Source organism: Euprymna scolopes, chromosome 8, assembly GCF_053919585.1.
Source record: "Euprymna scolopes isolate OS-2025 chromosome 8, ASM5391958v1, whole genome shotgun sequence".
Taxonomy (NCBI): domain Eukaryota; kingdom Metazoa; phylum Mollusca; class Cephalopoda; order Sepiida; family Sepiolidae; genus Euprymna; species Euprymna scolopes.
The window spans coordinates 51,815,689-51,841,079 of NC_136489.1; the positions used below are offsets into that span (position 1 = coordinate 51,815,689).

At 12.7% G+C, this 25,391-nt stretch overlaps 1 protein-coding gene across 1 annotated transcript in view; it reads left to right on the forward strand.

Moving 5' to 3' along the window:
• Positions 1 to 25,391, forward strand: part of LOC145283564 (GPI-anchor transamidase component PIGS-like) — a 79,319-nt gene that overhangs the window by 49,521 nt on the left and 4,407 nt on the right. The window contains exons 13-14 of the mRNA XM_080132465.1: positions 1,874 to 2,002; positions 3,736 to 3,838. Coding sequence (XP_079988591.1) covers positions 1,874 to 2,002; positions 3,736 to 3,838 — 232 coding nt within the window. The remainder of the gene's footprint in view (positions 1 to 1,873; positions 2,003 to 3,735; positions 3,839 to 25,391) is intronic.

Sequence of the window (25,391 nt, forward strand, 5' to 3'; positions counted from 1 at the left end):
GCCAATAATGAGTCTATGTGTGGAAATTGATTGGGAGACATCAAATAATGTGAGTCTGTCATGGGTTGTGTGAGGCACTTGACCAATAATGTAGAAAGAAAACTTTGATAATCGTTAAGTGTGAAATGTTATACTGACCAAACATCTGTCCGCATGTTACCATTTCAGTGAAGATAACTAAATAATTAATTAGCCGAGAGAATATTAATTATGCAATTTTTGCTTCTTTTCTTGGAGAAGATGTTCACTGAGAATTCTTAAATATTTTATTTTTGAAGAGAAAGAGAATTAATGTTCTCTAAGCTAATTATTTAATTATCTTAACTTCACTGGAATGGTGACATGTTGACAGATGTTAGGTTGGTGTAAATACAAAATTATCCACTAAGGTCAAAATTAAGAAATTGATGCCCTTTTCTCTTTCCTGCAACTTCTTTTCCGCAGAAGAGACGTTGCGAGCTGGTCTCTGTTCTATCGTTATTTTCATGGCAAGTACTCATCTGATCTATAGTTCCCCTCTTCCCAACCTTTAACAAAAAACACTCGACTAACTACAATCACTATCAGCAATTTCCCCCGCTCTCTATCCATACCTAAATCTAAACACAGATTCCATGAATAAAGCTTTCTTATAGTTGCCCACCTGTGAAACTGTTTCACTAGCCTGCTTTCCACTGACTACAATATGGTAATCTTCAAGTCCAATATAAACAAATTCTTGTTGAGCTGTCCCCTTAATCAAATTATATCCAATTTCTACCACTCACGAGATCACTACGCTACTACTGTACACTCATTAACTCTTACCCTTGAGTAGCCTCTGTGTCTTGATAAGTGGTGAGTCCCTTGTAAAAAAAAATTACCTACCTATTAAATACTGACCCAATTGTAATGTTTTCACCTACGAGTGATCAATAAAGCAAATAAAATAAAAGTCTTTACATTTTTGTATGTGCTTATCTTTTTACTCTCTTCATTGTCGTTCCATTTCATGAGTGGCCATTATCGTCTCATCTATTTAAGATGAATAAAACTTTGCATGCATGGAAGACACAAAGAGACTTTTGCTGAATTTTTTTTTTTAAGGTTTTATTGGAAAGAATAGACTTAGAGAGAGAGAGAGAGAGAGAGAGAGAGACTTTTTATTACTATGAAAATCGCTACTTATCAAGACCACTAAAGGATAAGGATTAATGAGTGTATGATAATCGTTGGGACAATAGTGTAGTAACCATTTGTGATTGAAATTGGGTACAATTTGATTATTTAAGGTGGTGTTTCAACAAGAACTTGTTTGAATTGGACTTGCTAACTACCATATTGTAGTCAACTGAAAAGCAGGCCAGCAGAACAGAGTTCCACAGGCAGGTATTTCTAGAAAAGAAGCATCGTTCATGAAATTTGTGTTTTGAGTTAGGCTCAGAGAATGGGAGAAATTGTTAATAGTGGTTGCAGCTAGATGAATGTTTTTTTGTAAAGGTTTGACATAGATTCAAGCTCAGACGAGCATTTACCATGATAATAATTATAGAACTGAGACAGGCTTGCAACGTCTCTTCTGTGGGTAAGAGGTTGCAGAGAAGAGAAAATGGGCATCCCCTACAAGGTTTTGAAGCCGGTTTACAAGTCAAACCAAGATAGGGTACTCCGAGCAGCTCCTGGCCAGATTTGACAACAGTACCCTATTTTAGGACATATCTAGTTTTTATACAGGTAAAGGATTGTATCAGGAGTGAGATGTCTTCTGGAGACAATGAAACTATGGTTTTTATCTCAACTTATTAATGTAAGAAACGAGTGATGTGCAGATGGACAGACACATTTTGTTTGCATATTTATGTTTGGTTTTTTATTTTTTGTTTTTCACTTGTAGGAAGTTGCTGGCTGGTTGAGAACGTCTGCAATCGAAAATGTTGTTACTTCGACATCAACGTTGCAGTCTCTCGCTAAACTCTTGGGAGAAATCAGCAACATTGTCATCAAAGATGCAATTGGGCAAGAAGTAAATACATGTTTTTGTTGTTCATATTTTTTTCGATTGTGAACTTCATTGATTTTAAAAAATAATTCATGAAAATCTTTCATTCATATTTTATTTATTTAGTAAGTGAATATTTATTTACATAATTCACCATTGGGAAAAATTCCATATTTATCCTCTTCTCTCCAAATTATTTTAAATTATATGTTGAATTTATTTTTCACACACATACACATTTGTAAAATTCAGTGTTACAGGAAAAATAACTAGAGTGCTCAATTACTTGTGCAAGATGATATATATTTGTATTCAATGGTGCATTATTTTGATCAGCCATTAGTACTGTCAGTTTCACAAAAAACTAAAAACCCAGCCACAGGGTTAAAGATACTAATGTGACCATTTAGTAATTATTACATTGTCTGATGACCAGTCACAATTGGTATCTTTAATTCTATGGATGAACTTTCTAGTGTTTATATGAATCAAAAGTTACCAAAATAATTTTATTCACTTTAGGTAAACAAAATTACCACAAGTTGTTACAATAAATGTGTAGTTTCAGTCTTAAAAGATATTGTCAGGTGAAAATATACTTCAGGTCTTATTTGAGGCTAGTCATTTAATGAAAATGAAAACCAAGTAAAAAAATAGAAAAAAATAGAAAGAAGAGAATAAAAAGGAAAGGAAGAAGAGAGAAAAAAAGTGTTTTGGAGACTTTTCCTTAAAATTAAGCATCCAGATTGCATGATTTTTTCACTTGTTTTTCGTGGCAATTTATGACTATAATAAATTGCGATTTCACTTAATGCCATAACTAGCAAATTCTAGCATTGCTACAAATATAATTTGCTGATTTCTTTCTGTTCTCTTATGAGAAGAATAGCAAGAATAGCATTCTTTAAAACTCTGTGGAATAAAGACTTTGTAAATTGTTTTTTTGGAGTATTCAGTCGAACAATAAATTTTGAGTGTAAATTTCAACTTAGTTTTAATTTTCTTTATCTTATATATATATATATATATATATATATATATATATATATATATATATATATATATAAAAGGCGATTTTTCCTTATTCCTCTACAGTTTGAATAGGAAACTAATCACACATTCTTCACATTCACCACTTAATAATTTACATTTTATCCATGTTTAAAAATTATTACATTCATTCCAAACAAAATGCCTCTCTCAAATGCACATTCCCATATAGAAGGTAGCAAACAATTACAGAATTATAGAATGTTCAGCACTTGCACAGTTTAATCAAGACATTAAAAAATGAAAATATCGAAAAGAGGTTATATTGTACGTATCTGTTTTGAACTGAAGAAAAAAAAAGATTTCACTTGATTTGATCGAGTAGTTTTTTGTTTACAGCGGAAAAACATGTTTTTATGACAGCATGTTGACGGTAGACATCTTTGAATTTTTTAAATTTTTGTTTGGATTTTTAGAACATGCTACGGGGAGATAACTCAATGTAAGGCGCCGACACTCCCTCCCCATCTTTAATACTATCTTTTCTTCCTAAAAATCGGACCTTTTGCTTGGTATCATAACAAATTTTTTTGCTGTAAAAAAAACAAACTACTTCATGAAATTAAATGAAATTTTTTAAAGAGAACTTTGTTTCATAACGAATATGTACAATTTAAACATTTTTTGATATTTTCATTTTTTAATGTCTTGATTAAACTTTTTTTTTTCTTTTGTAATTCTTTTGATGTGTTTTTTTTTAATTGTAGGTACAGATTGCAGTTTCCTGCATCAAAGACAGCTTAAAGTTGTTGGCAGCAGGAAAAGACAAAGAAGCATTTTTTGCTTCCAAAAAAGCCGTCATTTCATCAGGTAAAATCAACTCTATCCACCTTTTTTTGTTTACATATGAAACTCTTCCATTTATAAAAAAAAATACGCTTTAAAAATTAATTTTTTTAAAAATAAATATAAAAAATTATGTTTCTGAATTTTGAGATGAGGATTGTATTTGTTGGGACTCCTAGCATAATGGATAAAGTATGAAGTAAAAATTCTGTTCTAAATGACATTTTTCTGGAAATTGGAGGTTCAATCCTCAGTGCGGACAGTACTTGGAATACAATTGTGAAACTTCTACCTGGTGATGGCTGATGAAAATAGAGCAAGCTATCCCCATGGATTATATAAAAGGTCCTGTTTGAAATTTTGTGAAAATTCCGGAGTTTGACTGAAAGATTCACCTGAAGAAGGTTAGAAGTTACATCGGCCAAAATATTTTAAGAATAACACCCCAGATGAGAACAGTAGTATGAATAATACAAATAATATGAAATATCTTGATTATAGAGCCATTCTTGTGATCGAAAGATGATCCAAAAAAAAAAAAAAATGGATAAAAGAAAATTATCTCATTGCGAATATTAAATGTTGATTTTTTTTTTTTTTTTTTGTCATAAAGTTTCGACCCATGTCCACTCTGACCTCCTACTGGTGCCTTTTCTTGTGGCCAGTAACCTTCCAAGAATTTCCAACCAAATCCTTTATTTACAAATTGACCACAGATTAATGAATAAATCTCAAAAAATGAAATCACTGTTATTTATTTTTACTAACAAATATTTTCTGCATATATTTTCCATTTTTCTAATCTCTGTTATCTTGTTCTATACGTTCAAGATTTGTATTGAGTTGACGGTTTTGGAAAAGGAGTTGAAACCACTTACACTCTAAATTAAATGGGACCATTAGAACTGTATTTCACTGGAGACCTGTTTGATTAATGATTAAATAAAAAATAAAAAATTCAATTATATAAAAAATTAATTAATTATATTTAACTTCATTTATGATAAAATAAAAAATAAAATTATATAAAATACTCATTAATTATGTTGACCTTCATTAATAATTAAATAAAAAATAAAAAAATTCAATTATATTAAAACCTCATTAATTATATTTAACTTCATTAATAATTAAATAAAAAATAAAAAATTCAATTATATAAAAAACTCATTAATTATATTTAACTTCATTAATAATTAAATAAAAAATAAAAAATTCAATTATATAAAAAACTCATTAATTATATTTAACTTAATTAATAATTAACTACAAAATAAAAAATTCAATTATATAAAAAACGTATTAATTATATTTAACTTAAAAATTAAATAAAAAATAAAAAATTCAATTATATAATACTCATTAATTATATGTAACTTCATTAATAATTAAATAAAAAATAAAAAAATTCAATTATATAAAAAACTCATTAATTATATGTAACTTCATTAATAATTAAATAAAAAAATAAAAAATTCAATTATATAAAAAACTCATTAAATATATTTAACTTCATTAATAATTAAATAAAAAATAAAAAATTACAATTATATAAACAACTCATTAATTATATATAACTTCATTAATAATTAAATAAAAAATAAAAAATTCAATTATATAAACAACTCATTAATTATATATAACTTCATTAATAATTAAATAAAAAATAAAAAATTCAATTATATAAAAAACTCATTAATTATATTTAACTTCATTAATAATTAAATAAAAAATAAAAAATTGAATTATATAAAATACTCATTAATTATATGTAACTTCATTAATAATTAAATAAAAAATAAAAAAATCAATTATATAAAAAACTCATTAATTATATGTAACTTCATTAATAATTAAATAAAAAATAAAAAATTCAATTATATAAAAAACTCATTAATTATATTTAACTTAATTAATAATTAAATAAAAAATAAAAAATTCAATTATATAAAACTCATTAATTATATGTAACTTCATTAATAATTAAATAAAAAATAAAAAATTCAATTATATAAAAAACTCATTAATTATATTTAACTTAATAATTAAATAAAAAATAAAAAAATTCAATTATATAAAAACTCATTAATTATATTTAACTTCATTAATAATTAAATAAAAAATAAAAAATTCAATTATATAAAAACTCATTAATTATATTAAACATCATTAATAATTAAATAAAAAATAAAAAAATTCAATTATATAAAAAACTCATTAATTATATTTAACTTCATATATAATTAAATAAAAAATAAAAAATTCAATTATATAATACTCATTAATTATATGTAACTTCATTAATAATTAAATAAAAAATAAAAAAATTCAATTATATAAAAAACTCATTAATTATATGTAACTTCATTAATAATTAAATAAAAAATAAAAAATTCAATTATATAAAAAACTCATTAATTATATTTAACTTCATTAATAATTAAATAAAAAATAAAAAATTCAATTATATAAACAACTCATTAATTATATTTAACTTCATTAATAATTAAATAAAAAATAAAAAATTCAATTATATAAAAAACTCATTAATTATATGTAACTTCATTAATAATTAAATAAAAAATAAAAAATTGAATTATATAAAAAACTCATTAATTATATGTAACTTCATTAATAATTAAATAAAAAATAAAAAATTCAATTATATAAAAAACTCATTAATTATATGTAACTTCATTAATAATTAAATAAAAAATAAAAAATTCAATTATATAAAAACTCATTAATTATATTTAACTTAATTAATAATTAAATAAAAAATAAAAAATTCAATTATATAAAACTCATTAATTATATGTAACTTCATTAATAATTAAATAAAAAATAAAAAATTCAATTATATAAAAAACTCATTAATTATATTTAACTTAATAATTAAATAAAAAATAAAAACATTCAATTATATAAAAACTCATTAATTATATTTAACTTCATTAATAATTAAATAAAAAATAAAAAAATTCAATTATATAAAAAACTCATTAATTATATGTAACTTCATATATAATTAAATAAAAAATAAAAAAATTCAATTATATAAAAAACTCATTAATTATATTTAACTTCATTAATAATTAAATAAAAAATAAAAAAATCAATTATATAAAAAACTCATTAATTATATTTAATTTCATTAAAAATTAAATAAAAAATAAAAAATTCAATTATATAAAAACTCATTAATTATATTTAACTTAATTAATAATTAAATAAAAAATAAAAAATTCAATTATATAAAAAACTCATTAATTATATTTAACTTAATAATTAAATAAAAAATAAAAAAATTCAATTATATAAAAACTCATTAATTATATTTAACTTCATTAATAATTAAATAAAAAATAAAAAATTCAATTATATAAAAACTCATTAATTATATTAAACATCATTAATAATTAAATAAAAAATAAAAAAATTCAATTATATAAAAAACTCATTAATTATATTTAACTTCATATATAATTAAATAAAAAATAAAAAATTCAATTATATAATACTCATTAATTATATGTAACTTCATTAATAATTAAATAAAAAATAAAAAAATTCAATTATATAAAAAACTCATTAATTATATGTAACTTCATTAATAATTAAATAAAAAATAAAAAATTCAATTATATAAAAAACTCATTAATTATATTTAACTTCATTAATAATTAAATAAAAAATAAAAAATTCAATTATATAAACAACTCATTAATTATATTTAACTTCATTAATAATTAAATAAAAAATAAAAAATTCAATTATATAAAAAACTCATTAATTATATGTAACTTCATTAATAATTAAATAAAAAATAAAAAATTGAATTATATAAAAAACTCATTAATTATATGTAACTTCATTAATAATTAAATAAAAAATAAAAAATTCAATTATATAAAAAACTCATTAATTATATGTAACTTCATTAATAATTAAATAAAAAATAAAAAATTCAATTATATAAAAACTCATTAATTATATTTAACTTAATTAATAATTAAATAAAAAATAAAAAATTCAATTATATAAAACTCATTAATTATATGTAACTTCATTAATAATTAAATAAAAAATAAAAAATTCAATTATATAAAAAACTCATTAATTATATTTAACTTAATAATTAAATAAAAAATAAAAACATTCAATTATATAAAAACTCATTAATTATATTTAACTTCATTAATAATTAAATAAAAAATAAAAAAATTCAATTATATAAAAAACTCATTAATTATATGTAACTTCATATATAATTAAATAAAAAATAAAAAAATTCAATTATATAAAAAACTCATTAATTATATTTAACTTCATTATTAATTAAATAAAAAATAAAAAAATCAATTATATAAAAAACTCATTAATTATATTTAACTTCATTAAAAATTAAATAAAAAATAAAAAATTCAATTATATAAAAACTCATTAATTATATTTAACTTAATTAATAATTAAATAAAAAATAAAAAATTCAATTATATAAAAAACTCATTAATTATATTTAACTTAATAATTAAATAAAAAATAAAAAATTCAATTATATAAAACTCATTAATTATATGTAACTACATAAATAATTAAATAAAAAATAAAAAAATGCAATTATATTAAAAACTCATTAATTATATGTAACTTCATTAATAATTAAATAAAAAATAAAAAATTCAATTATATAAAAAACTCATTAATTATATGTAACTTCATTAATAATTAAATAAAAAATAAAAAATTCAATTATATAAAAAACTCATTAATTATATTTAACTTCATTAATAATTAAATAAAAAATAAAACATTCAATTATAAAAAACTCATTAATTATATGTAACTTCATAAATAATTAAATAAAAAATAAAAAAATTCAATTATATAAAAAACTCATTAATTATATGTAACTTCATTAATAATTAAATAAAAAATAAAAAAATTCAATTATATAAAAAACTCATTAATTATATGTAACTTCATTAATAATTAAATAAAAAAAAAAAAATTCAATTATATAAAAACTCATTAATTATATTTAACTTAATTAATAATTAAATAAAAAATAAAAAATTCAATTATATAAAACTTATTAATTATATGTAACTTCATTAATAATTAAATAAAAAATAAAAAATTCAATTATATAAAAAACTCTTTAATTATATTTAACTTAATAATTAAATAAAAAATAAAAAATTCAATTATATAAAAAACTCATTAATTATATGTAACTTCATTAATAATTAAATAAAAAATAAAAAATTGAATTATATAAAAAACTCATTAATTATATGTAACTTTATTAATAATTAAATAAAAAATAAAAAATTCAATTATATAAAAAACGTATTAATTATATTTAACTTAATAATAAACTAAAAAATAAAAAATTCAATTATATAATACTCATTAATTATATGTAACTTCATTAATAATTAAATAAAAAATAAAAAAATTCAATTTTATAAAAAACTCATTAATTATATGTAACTTCATTAATAATTAAATAAAAAATAAAAAATTCAATTATATAAAAAACTCATTAATTATATGTAACTTCATTAATAATTAAATAAAAAATAAAAAATTCAATTATATAAAAACTCATTAAATATATTTAACTTCATTAATAATTAAATAAAAAATAAAAAAATTCAATTATATAAAAAACTCATTATTTATATTTAACTTCATTAACAATTAAATAAAAAATAAACAATTCAATTATATAAAAAACTCATTAATTATATTAAACTTCATTAATAATTAAATAAAAAATAAAAAATTCAATTATATAAAAAACTCATTAATATATTTTTAACTTAATAATTAAATAAACAATAAAACATTCAATTATATAAAACTCATTAATTATATGTAACTTCATTAATAATTAAATAAAAAATAAAAACATGCAATTATATAAAAACTTATTAAATATATTTAACTTCATTAATAATTAAATAAAAAATAAAAAATTCAATTATATAAAAAACTCATTAATTATATGTAACTTCATTAATAATTAAATAAAAAATAAAAACATTCAATTATATAAAAAACTCATTAATTATATGTAACTTCATTAATAATTAAATAAAAAAATAAAAAATTCAATTATATAAAAACTCATTAATTATATTTAACTTAATTAATAAGTAAATAAAAAATAAAAAATTCAATTATATAAAACTCATTAATTATATGTAACTTCATTAATAATTAAATAAAAATAAAAAATTCAATTATATAAAAAACTCATTAATTATATTTAACTTAATAATTAAATAAAAAATAAAAAAATTCAATTATATAAAAACTCATTAATTATATTTAACTTCATTAATAATTAAATAAAAAATAAAAAATTCAATTATATAAAAACTCATTAATTATATTAAACATCATTAATAATTAAATAAAAAAAAAAAAATTCAATTATATAAAAAACTCATTAATTATATGTAACTTCATATATAATTAAATAAAAAATAAAAAAATTCAATTATATAAAAAACTCATTAATTATATTTAACTTCATTTATAATTAAATAAAAAATAAAAAAATCAATTATATAAAAAACTCATTAATTATATTTAACTTCATTAAAAATTAAATAAAAAATAAAAAATTCAATTATATAAAAACTCATTAATTATATTTAACTTAATTAATAATTAAATAAAAAATAAAAAAATCAATTATATAAAAAACTCATTAATTATATTTAACTTAATAATTAAATAAAGAATAAAAAATTCAATTATATAAAACTCATTAATTATATGTACCTACATAAATAATTAAATAAAAAATAAAAAAATGCAATTATATTAAAAACTCATTAATTATATGTAACTTCATTAATAATTAAATAACAAATAAAAAATTCAATTATATAAAAAACTCATTAATTATATGTAACTTCATTAATAATTAAATAAAAAATAAAAAATTCAATTATATAAAGAACTCATTAATTATATTTAACTTCATTAATAATTAAATAAAAAATAAAACATTCAATTATAAAAAACTCATTAATTATATGTAACTTCATAAATAATTAAATAAAAAATAAAAAAATTCAATTATATAAAAAACTCATTAATTATATGTAACTTCATTAATAATTAAATAAAAAATAAAAAAATTCAATTATATAAAAAACTCATTAATTATATGTAACTTCATTAATAATTAAATAAAAAATAAAAAATTCAATTATATAAAAACTCATTAATTATATTTAACTTAATTAATAATTAAATAAAAAATAAAAAATTCAATTATATAAAACTTATTAATTATATGTAACTTCATTAATAATTAAATAAAAAATAAAAAATTCAATTATATAAAAAACTCTTTAATTATATTTAACTTAATAATTAAATAAAAAATAAAAAATTCAATTATATAAAAAACTCATTAATTATATGTAACTTAATTAATAATTAAATAAAAAATAAAAAATTCAATTATATAAAAAACTCATTAATTATATGTAACTTCATTAATAATTAAATAAAAAATAAAAAATTCAATTATATAAAAAACGTATTAATTATATTTAACTTAATAATTAAATAAAAAATAAAAAATTCAATTATATAATACTCATTAATTATATGTAACTTCATTAATAATTAAATAAAAAATAAAAAAATTCAATCTTATAAAAAACTCATTAATTATATGTAACTTCATTAATAATTAAATAAAAAATAAAAAATTCAATTATATAAAAAACTCATTAATTATATGTAACTTCATTAATAATTAAATAAAAAATAAAAAATTCAATTATATAAAAACTCATTAAATATATGTAACTTCATTAATTATTAAATAAAAAATAAAAAATTCAATTATATAAAAACTCATTAATAATATGTAACTTCATTAATAATTAAATAAAAAATAAAAAATTCAATTATATAAAAAACTCATTAATTATATTAAACTTCATTAATAATTAAATAAAAAATAAATTCAATTATATAAAAACTCATTAATTATATGTAACTTCATTAATAATTAAATAAAAAATAAAAAATTCAATTATATAAAAACTCATTAATTATATTTAACTTCATTAATAATTAAATAAAAAATAAAAAATTCAATTATATAAAAACTCATTAATTATATTTACATTCATTAATAATTAAATAAAAAATAAAAAAATTCAATTATATAAAAAACTCATTAATTATATGTAACTTCATATATAATTAAATAAAAAATAAAAAAATTCAATTATATAAAAAACTCATTAATTATATTTAACTTCATTAATAATTAAATAAAAAATAAAAAAATCAATTATATAAAAAACTCATTAATTATATTTAACTTCATTAAAAATTAAATAAAAAATAAAAAATTCAATTATATAAAAACTCATTAATTATATTTAACTTAATTAATAATTAAATAAAAAATAAAAAATTCAATTATATAAAAAACTCATTAATTATATTTAACTTAATAATTAAATAAAAAATAAAAAATTCAATTATATAAAACTCATTAATTATATGTAACTTCATAAATAATTAAATAAAAAATAAAAAAATTCAATTATATTAAAAACTCATTAATTATATGTAACTTCATTAATAATTAAATAAAAAATAAAAAAATTCAATTATATAAAAAACTCATTAATTATATGTAACTTCATTAATAATTAAATAAAAAATAAAAAATTCAATTATATAAAAAACTCATTAATTATATTTAACTTCATTAATAATTAAATAAAAAATAAAAAATTCAATTATAAAAAACTCATTAATTATATGTAACTTCATAAATAATTAAATAAAAAATAAAAAAATTCAATTATATAAAAAACTCATTAATTATATGTAACTTCATTAATAATTAAATAAAAAATAAAAAAATTCAGTTATATAAAAAACTCATTAATTATATTTTACTTCATTAATAATTAAATAAAAAATAAATAATTCAATTATATAAAAAACTCATTAATTATATGTAACTTCATTAATAATTAAATAAAAAATAAAAAATTCAATTATATAAAAACTCATTAATTATATGTAACTTCATTAATAATTAAATAAAAAATAAAAATTTCAATTATATAAAAAACTCATTAATTATATTAAACTTCATTAATAATTAAATAAAAAATAAAAAATTCAATTATATAAAAAACTCATTAATATATTTTTAACTTAATAATTAAATAAAAAATATAAAATTCAATTATATAAAACTCATTAATTATATGTAACTTCATTAATAATTAAATAAAAAATAAAAAAATTCAATTATATAAAAAACTCATTTATTATATTAAACTTCATTAATAATTAAATAAAAAATAAAAAATTCAATTATATAAAAACTCATTAATTATATGTAACTTCATTAATAATTAAATAAAAAATAAAAAATTCAATTATATAAAAACTCATTAAATATATTTAACTTCATTAATAATTAAATAAAAAAAAAAAAATTCAATTATATAAAAAACTCATTATTTATATTTAACTTCATTAATAATTAAATAAAAAATAAAAAATTCAATTATATAAAAAACTCATTAATTATATGTAACTTCATTAATAATTTAATAAAAAATAAAAAATTCAATTATATAAAAAACTCATTAATATATTTTTAACTTAATAATTAAATAAAAAATAAAAAATTCAATTATATAAAAAACTCATTAATTATATGTAACTTCATTAATAATTAAATAAAAAATAAAAAAATGCAATTATATAAAAACTCATTAAATATATTTAACTTCATTAATAATTAAATAAAAAATAAAAAATTCAGTTATATAAAAAACTCATTAATTATATGTAACTTCATTAATAATTAAATAAAAAATAAAAAATTCAATTATATAAAAAAACTCATTAATTATATGTAACTTCATTAATTATTAAATAAAAAATAAAAAATTCAATTATATAAAAACTCATTAATAATATGTAACTTCATTAATAATTAAATAAAAAATAAAAAATTCAATTATATAAAAAACTCATTATTTATATTTAACTTCATAAATAATTAAATAAAAAATAAATTCAATTATATAAAAACTCATTAATTATATGTAACTTCATTAATAATTAAATAAAAAATAAAAAATTCAATTATATAAAAACTCATTAATTATATTTAACTTCATTAATAATTAAATAAAAAATAAAAAATTCAATTATATAAAAACTCATTAATTATATTTACATTCATTAATAATTAAATAAAAAATAAAAAAATTCAATTATATAAAAAACTCATTAATTATATGTAACTTCATATATAATTAAATAAAAAATAAAAAAATTCAATTATATAAAAAACTCATTAATTATATTTAACTTCATTAATAATTAAATAAAAAATAAAAAAATCAATTATATAAAAAACTCATTAATTATATTTAACTTCATTAAAAATTAAATAAAAAATAAAAAATTCAATTATATAAAAACTCATTAATTATATTTAACTTAATTAATAATTAAATAAAAAATAAAAAATTCAATTATATAAAAAACTCATTAATTATATTTAACTTAATAATTAAATAAAAAATAAAAAATTCAATTATATAAAACTCATTAATTATATGTAACTTCATAAATAATTAAATAAAAAATAAAAAAATTCAATTATATTAAAAACTCATTAATTATATGTAACTTCATAAATAATTAAATAAAAAATAAAAAAATTCAATTATATAAAAAACTCATTAATTATATGTAACTTCATTAATAATTAAATAAAAAATAAAAAATTCAATTATATAAAAAACTCATTAATTATATTTAACTTCATTAATAATTAAATAAAAAATAAAAAATTCAATTATAAAAAACTCATTAATTATATGTAACTTCATAAATAATTAAATAAAAAATAAAAAAATTCAATTATATAAAAAACTCATTAATTATATGTAACTTCATTAATAATTAAATAAAAAATAAAAAAATTCAGTTATATAAAAAACTCATTAATTATATTTTACTTCATTAATAATTAAATAAAAAATAAATAATTCAATTATATAAAAAACTCATTAATTATATGTAACTTCATTAATAATTAAATAAAAAATAAAAAATTCAATTATATAAAAACTCATTAATTATATGTAACTTCATTAATAATTAAATAAAAAATAAAAAATTCAATTATATAAAAAACTCTTTAATTATATTTAACTTAATAATTAAATAAAAAATAAAAAATTGAATTATATAAAAAACTCATTAATTATATGTAACTTCATTAATAATTAAATAAAAAATAAAAAATTCAATTATATAAAAAACTCATTAATTATATGTAACTTCATTAATAATTAAATAAAAAATAAAAAATTAAATTATATAAAAAACTCATTAATTATATGTAACTTCATTAATAATTAAATAAAAAATAAAAAATTCAATTATATAAAAACTCATTAAATATATTTAACTTCATTAATAATTAAATAAAAAATAAAAAAATCAATTATATAAAAAACTCATTATTTATATTTAACTTCATTAATAATTAAATAAAAAATAAACAATTCAATTATATAAAAAACTCATTAATTATATTAAACTTCATTAATAATTAAATAAAAAATAAAAAATTCAATTATATAAAAAACTCATTAATATATTTTTAACTTAATAATTAAATAAAAAATAAAAAAATTCAATTATATAAAAAACTCATTAATTATATGTAACTTCATTAATAATTAAATAAAAAAATAAAAAATTCAATTATATAAAAACTCATTAATTATATTTAACTTAATTAATAATTAAATAAAAAATAAAAAATTCAATTATATAAAACTCATTAATTATATGTAACTTCATTAATAATTAAATAAAAAATAAAAATTCAATTATATAAAAAACTCATTAATTATATTTAACTTAATAATTAAATAAAAAATAAAAAATTCAATTATATAAAAACTCATTAATTATATTTAACTTCATAATTAATTAAAAAAAAAATTCAATTATATAAAAACTCATTAATTATATTTAACTTCATTAATAATTAAATAAAAAATAAAAAAATTCAATTATATACAAAACTCATTAAATATATTTAACTTCATATATAATTAAATAAAAAATAAAAAATTCAATTATATAATACTCATTAATTTTATGTAACTTCATTAATAATTAAATAAAAAATAAAAAATTGAATTATATAAAAAACTCATTAATTATATGTAACTTCATTAATAATTTAATAACAAATAAAAAATTCAATTATATAAAAAAAACTCATTAATTATATGTAACTTCATTAATAATTAAATAAAAAATAAAAAAATCAATTATATAAAAAACTCATTAATTATATGTAACTTCATTAATAATTAAATAAAAAATAAAAAATTCAATTATATAAAAAACTCATTAATTATATTTAACTTAATTAATAATTAAATAAAAAATAAAAAATTCAATTATATAAAACTCATTAATTATATGTAACTTCATTAATAATTAAATAAAAAATAAAAAATTCAATTATATAAAAAACTCATTAATTATATTTAACTTAATAATTAAATAAAAAATAAAAAAATTCAATTATATAAAAACTCATTAATTATATGTAACTTCATTAATAATTAAATAAAAAATAAAAAAATTCAATTATATAAAAACTCATTAATTATATTTAACTTCATTAATAATTAAATAAAAAATAAAAAAATTCAGTTATATAAAAAACTCATTAATTATATTTAACTTCATTAATAATTAAATAAAAAATAAATAATTCAATTATATAAAAAACTCATTAATTATATGTAACTTCATTAATAATTAAATAAAAAATAAAAAATTCAATTATATAAAAACTCATTAATTATATTTAACTTAATTAATAATTAAATAAAAAATAAAAAATTCAATTATATAAAACTTATTAATTATATGTAACTTCATTAATAATTAAATAAAAAATAAAAAATTCAATTATATAAAAAACTCTTTAATTATATTTAACTTAATAATTAAATAAAAAATAAAAAATTCAATTATATAAAAAACTCGTTAATTATATGTAACTTCATTAATAATTAAATAAAAAATAAAAAATTGAATTATATAAAAAACTCATTAATTATATGTAACTTCATTAATAATTAAATAAAAAATAAAAAATTCAATTATATAAAAAACGTATTAATTATATTTAACTTAATAATTAAATAAAAAATAAAAAATTCAATTATATAATACTCATTAATTATATGTAACTTCATTAATAATTAAATAAAAAATAAAAAAATTCAATTTTATAAAAAACTCATTAATTATATGTAACTTCATTAATAATTAAATAAAAAATAAAAAATTCAATTATATAAAAAACTCATTAATTATATGTAACTTCATTAATAATTAAATAAAAAATAAAAAATTCAATTATATAAAAACTCATTAAATATATTTAACTTCATTAATAATTAAATAAAAAATAAAAAAATTCAATTATATAAAAAACTCATTATTTATATTTAACTTCATTAACAATTAAATAAAAAATAAACAATTCAATTATATAAAAAACTCATTAATTATATTAAACTTCATTAATAATTAAATAAAAAATAAAAAATTCAATTATATAAAAAACTCATTAATATATTTTTAACTTAATAATTAAATAAACAATAAAAAATTCAATTATATAAAACTCATTAATTATATGTAACTTCATTAATAATTAAATAAAAAATAAAAACATGCAATTATATAAAAACTCATTAAATATATTTAACTTCATTAATAATTAAATAAAAAATAAAAAATTCAATTATATAAAAAACTCATTAATTATATGTAACTTCATTAATAATTAAATAAAAAATAAAAACATTCAATTATATAAAAAACTCATTAATTATATGTAACTTCATTAATAATTAAATAAAAATAAAAAATTCAATTATATAAAAAACTTATTAATTATATTTAACTTAATAATTAAATAAAAAATAAAAAAATTCAATTATATAAAAACTCATTAATTATATTTAACTTCATTAATAATTAAATAAAAAATAAAAAATTCAATTATATAAAAACTCATTAATTATATTAAACATCATTAATAATTAAATAAAAAAAAAAAATTCAATTATATAAAAAACTCATTAATTATATTTAACTTCATATATAATTAAATAAAAAATAAAAAAATTCAATTATATAAAAAACTCATTAATTATATTTAACTTCATTTATAATTAAATAAAAAATAAAAAAATCAATTATATAAAAAACTCATTAATTATATTTAACTTCATTAAAAATTAAATAAAAAATAAAAAATTCAATTATATAAAAACTCATTAATTATATTTAACTTCATTAATAATTAAATAAAAAATAAAAAATTCAATTATATAAAAAACTCATTAATTATATTTAACTTAATAATTAAATAAAGAATAAAAAATTCAATTATATAAAACTCATTAATTATATGTACCTACATAAATAATTAAATAAAAAATAAAAAAATGCAATTATATTAAAAACTCATTAATTATATGTAACTTCATTAATAATTAAATAACAAATAAAAAATTCAATTATATAAAAAACTCATTAATTATATGTAACTTCATTAATAATTAAATAAAAAATAAAAAATTCAATTATATAAAGAACTCATTAATTATATTTAACTTCATTAATAATTAAATAAAAAATAAAACATTCAATTATAAAAAACTCATTAATTATATGTAACTTCATAAATAATTAAATAAAAAATAAAAAAATTCAATTATATAAAAAACTCATTAATTATATGTAACTACATTAATAATTAAATAAAAAATAAAAAAATTCAATTATATAAAAAACTCATTAATTATATGTAACTTCATTAATAATTAAATAAAAAATAAAAAATTCAATTATATAAAAAACTCATTAATTATATGTAACTTCATTAATAATTAAATAAAAAATAAAAAATTCAATTATATAAAAACTCATTAAATATATTTAACTTCATTAATAATTAAATAAAAAATAAAAAAATTCAATTATATAAAAAACTCATTATTTATATTTAACTTCATTAATAATTAAATAAAAAATAAACAATTCAATTATATAAAAAACTCATTAATTATATTAAACTTCATTAATAATTAAATAAAAAATAAAAAATTCAATTATATAAAAAACTCATTAATATATTTTTAACTTAATAATTAAATAAACAATAAAAAATTCAATTATATAAAACTCATTAATTATATGTAACTTCATTAATAATTAAATAAAAAATAAAAAAATGCAATTATATAAAAACTCATTAAATATATTTAACTTCATTAATAATTAAATAAAAAATAAAAAATTCAATTATATAAAAACTCATTAATTATATTTAACTTCATTAATAATTAAATAAAAAATAAAAAATTGAATTATATAAAAAAACTCATTAATTATATGTAACTTCATTAATAATTAAATAAAAAATAAAAAATTCAATTATATAAAAAACTCATTAATTATATGTAACTTCATTAATAATTAAATAAAAAATAAAAATTTCAATTATATAAAAACTCATTAATTATATTTAACTTCATTAATAATTAAATAAAAAATAAAAAATTCAATTATATAAAACTCATTAATTATATGTAACTTCATTAATAATTAAATAAAAAATAAAAAATTCAATTATATAAAAAACTCATTAATTATATTTAACTTAATAATTAAATAAAAAATAAAAAAATTCAATTATATAAAAACTCATTTTTATATTTAACTTCATTAATAATTAAATAAAAAATAAAAAATTCAATTATATAAAAACTCATTAATTATATTTAACTTCATTAATAATTAAATAAAAAATAAAAAATTCAATTATATAAAAAACTCATTAATTATATGTAACTTCATATATAATTAACTAAAAAATAAAAAAATTAAATTATATAAAAAACTCATTAATTATATTTAACTTCATTAATAATTAAATAAAAAATAAAAAAATCAATTATATAAAAAACTCATTACTTATATTTAACTTCATTAAAAATTAAATAAAAAATAAAAAATTCAATTATATAAAAACTCATTAATTATATTTAACTTAATTAAATATTAAATAAAAAATAAAAAATTCAATTATATAAAAAACTCATTAATTATATTTAACTTAATAATTAAATAAAAAATAAAAAATTCAATTATATAAAACTCATTAATTATATGTAACTTCATAAATAATTAAATAAAAAATAAAAAAATTCAATTATAATAAAAACTCATGTATTATATGTAACTTCATTAATAATAAAATAAAAAATAAAAAATTCAATTATATAAAAAACTCATTAATTATATGTAACTTCATTAATAATTAAATAAAAAATAAAAAATTCAATTATATAAAAAAACTCATTAATTATACGTAACTTCATTAATAATTAAATAAAAAATAAAAAATTCAATTATAAAACACTCATTAATTATATGTAACTTCATTAATAATTAAATAACAAATAAAAAATTCAATTATATAAAAAACTCATTAATTATATTTAACTTCATTAATAATTAAATAAAAAATAAAAAATTGAATTATATAAAAAACTCATTAATTATATGTAACTTCATTAATAATTTAATAACAAATAAAAAAAATCAATTATATAAAAACTCATTAATTATATTGAACTTAATTAATAATTAAATAAAAAATAAAAAAATTCAATTATATAAAACTCATTAATTATATGTAACTTCATTAATAATTAAATAAAAAATAAAAAATTCAATTATATAAAAAACTCATTAATTATATTTAACTTAATAATTAAATAAAAAATAAAAAAATTCAATTATATAAAAACTCATTAATTATATTTAACTTCATAATTAATTAAATAAAAAATAAAAAAATTCAATTATATAAAAACTCATTAATTATATTTAACTTCATTAATAATTAAATAAAAAATAAAAAAATTCAATTATATAAAAAACTCATTAATTATATTTAACTTCATTAATAATTAAATAAAAAATAAAAAATTCAATTATATAAAAAACTCATTAATTATATTTAACTTCATTAAAAATTAAATAAAAAATAAAAAATTCAATTATATAAAAACTCATTAATTATATTTAACTTAATAATTAAATAAAAAATAAAAAATTCAATTATATAATACTCATTAATTATATGTAACTTCATTAATAATTAAATAAAAAATAAAAAAATTCAATTATATAAAAAACTCATTAATTATATGTAACTTCATTAATAATTAAATAAAAATAAAAAATTCAATTATATAAAAAACTCATTAATTATATGTAACTTCATTAATAATTAAATAAAAAATAAAAAATTCAATTATATAAAAACTCATTAAATATATTTAACTTCATTAATAATTAAATAAAAAATAAAAAAATTCAATTATATAAAAAACTCATTATTTATATTTAACTTCATTAATAATTAAATAAAAAATAAAAATTTCAATTATATAAAAAACTCATTAATTATATTAAACTTCATTAATAATTAAATAAAAAATAAAAAATTCAATTATATAAAAAACTCATTAATATATTTTTAACTTAATAATTAAATAAAAAATATAAAATTCAATTATATAAAACTCATTAATTATATGTAACTTCATTAATAATTAAATAAAAAATAAAAAAATTCTAATTATATAAAAAACTCATTAATTATATGTAACTTCATTAATAATTAAATAAAAAATAAAAAATTCAATTATATAAAAAACTCATTAATTATATGTAACTTCATTAATAATTAAATAAAAAATAAAAAATTCAATTATATAAAAACTCATTAAATATATTTAACTTCATTAATAATTAAATAAAAAAAAAAAATTCAATTATATAAAAAACTCATTATTTATATTTAACTTCATTAATAATTAAATAAAAAATAAAAAATTCAATTATATAAAAAACTCATTAATTATATGTAACTTCATTAATAATTTAATAAAAAATAAAAAATTCAATTATATAAAAAACTCATTAATATATTTTTAACTTAATAATTAAATAAAAAATAAAAAATTCAATTATATAAAAAACTCATTAATTATATGTAACTTCATTAATAATTAAATAAAAAATAAAAAAATGCAATTATATAAAAACTCATTAAATATATTTAACTTCATTAATAATTAAATAAAAAATAAAAAATTCAGTTATATAAAAAACTCATTAATTATATGTAACTTCATTAATAATTAAATAAAAAATAAAAAATTCAATTATATAAAAAAACTCATTAATTATATGTAACTTCATTAATTATTAAATAAAAAATAAAAAATTCAATTATATAAAAACTCATTAATAATATGTAACTTCATTAATAATTAAATAAAAAATAAAAAATTCAATTATATAAAAAACTCATTATTTATATTTAACTTCATAAATAATTAAATAAAAAATAAATTCAATTATATAAAAACTCATTAATTATATGTAACTTCATTAATAATTAAATAAAAAATAAAAAATTCAATTATATAAAAACTCATTAATTATATTTAACTTCATTAATAATTAAATAAAAAATAAAAAATTCAATTATATAAAAACTCATTAATTATATTTACATTCATTAATAATTAAATAAAAAATAAAAAAATTCAATTATATAAAAAACTCATTAATTATATGTAACTTTATATATAATTAAATAAAAAATAAAAAAATTCAATTATATAAAAAACTCATTAATTATATTTAACTTCATTAATAATTAAATAAAAAATAAAAAAATCAATTATATAAAAAACTCATTAATTATATTTAACTTCATTAAAAATTAAATAAAAAATAAAAAATTCAATTATATAAAAACTCATTAATTATATTTAACTTAATTAATAATTAAATAAAAAATAAAAAATTCAATTATATAAAAAACTCATTAATTATATTTAACTTCATTAATAATTAAATAAAAAATAAAAAATTCAATTATAAAAAACTCATTAATAATATGTAACTTCATAAATAATTAAATAAAAAATAAAAAAATTCAATTATATAAAAAACTCATTAATTATATGTAACTTCATTAATAATTAAATAAAAAATAAAAAAATTCAATTATATAAAAAAACTCATTAATTATATGTAACTTTATTAATAATTAAATAAAAAATAAAAAATTCAATTATATAAAAACTCATTAATTATATTTAACTTCATTAATAATTAAATAAAAAATAAAAAATTCAATTATATAAAAAACTCATTAATTATATGTAACTTCATTAATAATTAAATAAAAAATAAAAAATTCAATTATATAAAAAACTCATTAATTATATGTAACTTCATTAATAATTAAATAAAAAATAAAAAATTCAATTATATAAAAACTCATTAAATATATTTAACTTCATTAATAATTAAATAAAAAATAAAAAAATCAATTATATAAAAAACTCATTATTTATATTTAACTTCATTAATAATTAAATAAAAAATAAACAATTCAATTATATAAAAAACTCATTAATTATATTAAACTTCATTAATAATTAAATAAAAAATAAAAAATTCAATTATATAAAAAACTCATTAATATATTTTTAACTTAATAATTAAATAAAAAATAAAAAATTCAATTATATAAAACTCATTAATTATATGTAACTTCATTAATAATTAAATAAAAAATAAAAAAATGCAATTATATAAAAACTCATTAAATATATTTAACTTCATTAATAATTAAATAAAAAATAAAAAATTCAATTATATAAAAAACTCATTAATTATATGTAACTTCATTAATAATTAAATAAAAAATAAAAACATTCAATTATATAAAAAACTCATTAATTATATGTAACTTCATTAATAATTAAATAAAAAAATAAAAAATTCAATTATATAAAAACTCATTAATTATATTTAACTTAATTAATAATTAAATAAAAAATAAAAAATTCAATTATATAAAACTCATTAATTATATGTAACTTCATTAATAATTAAATAAAAAATAAAAATTCAATTATATAAAAAACTCATTAATTATATTTAACTTAATAATTAAATAAAAAATAAAAAATTCAATTATATAAAAACTCATTAATTATATTTAACTTCATTAATAATTAAATAAAAAATAAAAAAATTCAATTATATACAAAACTCATTAAATATATTTAACTTCATATATAATTAAATAAAAAATAAAAAATTCAATTATATAATACTCATTAATTTTATGTAACTTCATTAATAATTAAATAAAAAATAAAAAATTGAATTATATAAAAAACTCATTAATTATATGTAACTTCATTAATAATTTAATAACAAATAAAAAATTCAATTATATAAAAAAAACTCATTAATTATATGTAACTTCATTAATAATTAAATAAAAAATAAAAAAATCAATTATATAAAAAACTCATTAATTATATGTAACTTCATTAATAATTAAATAAAAAATAAAAAAATTCAATTATATAAAAAACTCATTAATTATATTTAACTTAATAATTAAATAAAAAATAAAAAAATTCAATTATATAAAAACTCATTAATTATATTTAACTTCATTAATAATTAAATAAAAAATAAAAAAATTCAATTATATAAAAACTCATTAATTATATTTAACTTCATTAATAATTAAATAAAAAATAAAAAAATTCAGTTATATAAAAAACTCATTAATTATATTTAACTTCATTAATAATTAAATAAAAAATAAATAATTCAATTATATAAAAAACTCATTAATTATATTTAACTTCATTAAAAATTAAATAAAAAATAAAAAATTCAATTATATAAAAACTCATTAATTATATTTAACTTAATAATTAAATAAAAAATAAAAAATTCAATTATATAAAAAACGTATTAATTATATTTAACTTAATAATTAAATAAAAAATAAAAAATTCAATTATATAATACTCATTAATTATATGTAACTTCATTAATAATTAAATAAAAAATAAAAAAATTCAATTATTTAAAAAACTCATTAATTATATGTAACTTCATTAATTATTAAATAAAAAATAAAAAATTCAATTATATAAAAACTCATTAAATATATTAAACTTCATTAATAATTAAATAAAAAATAAAAAATTCAATTATATAAAAAACTCATTATTTATATTTAACTTCATAAATAATTAAATAAAAAATAAATTCAATTATATAAAAACTCATTAATTATATGTAACTTCATTAATAATTAAATAAAAAATAAAAAAATTCAATTATATAAAAAACTCATTAATTATATGTAACTTCATTAATAATTAAATAAAAAATAAAAAATTCAATTATATAAAAAACTCATTAATTATATTTAACTTCATTAATAATTAAATAAAAAATAAAAAAATTCAATTATATAAAAACTCATTAATTATATTTAACTTCATTAATAATTAAATAAAAAATAAAAAAA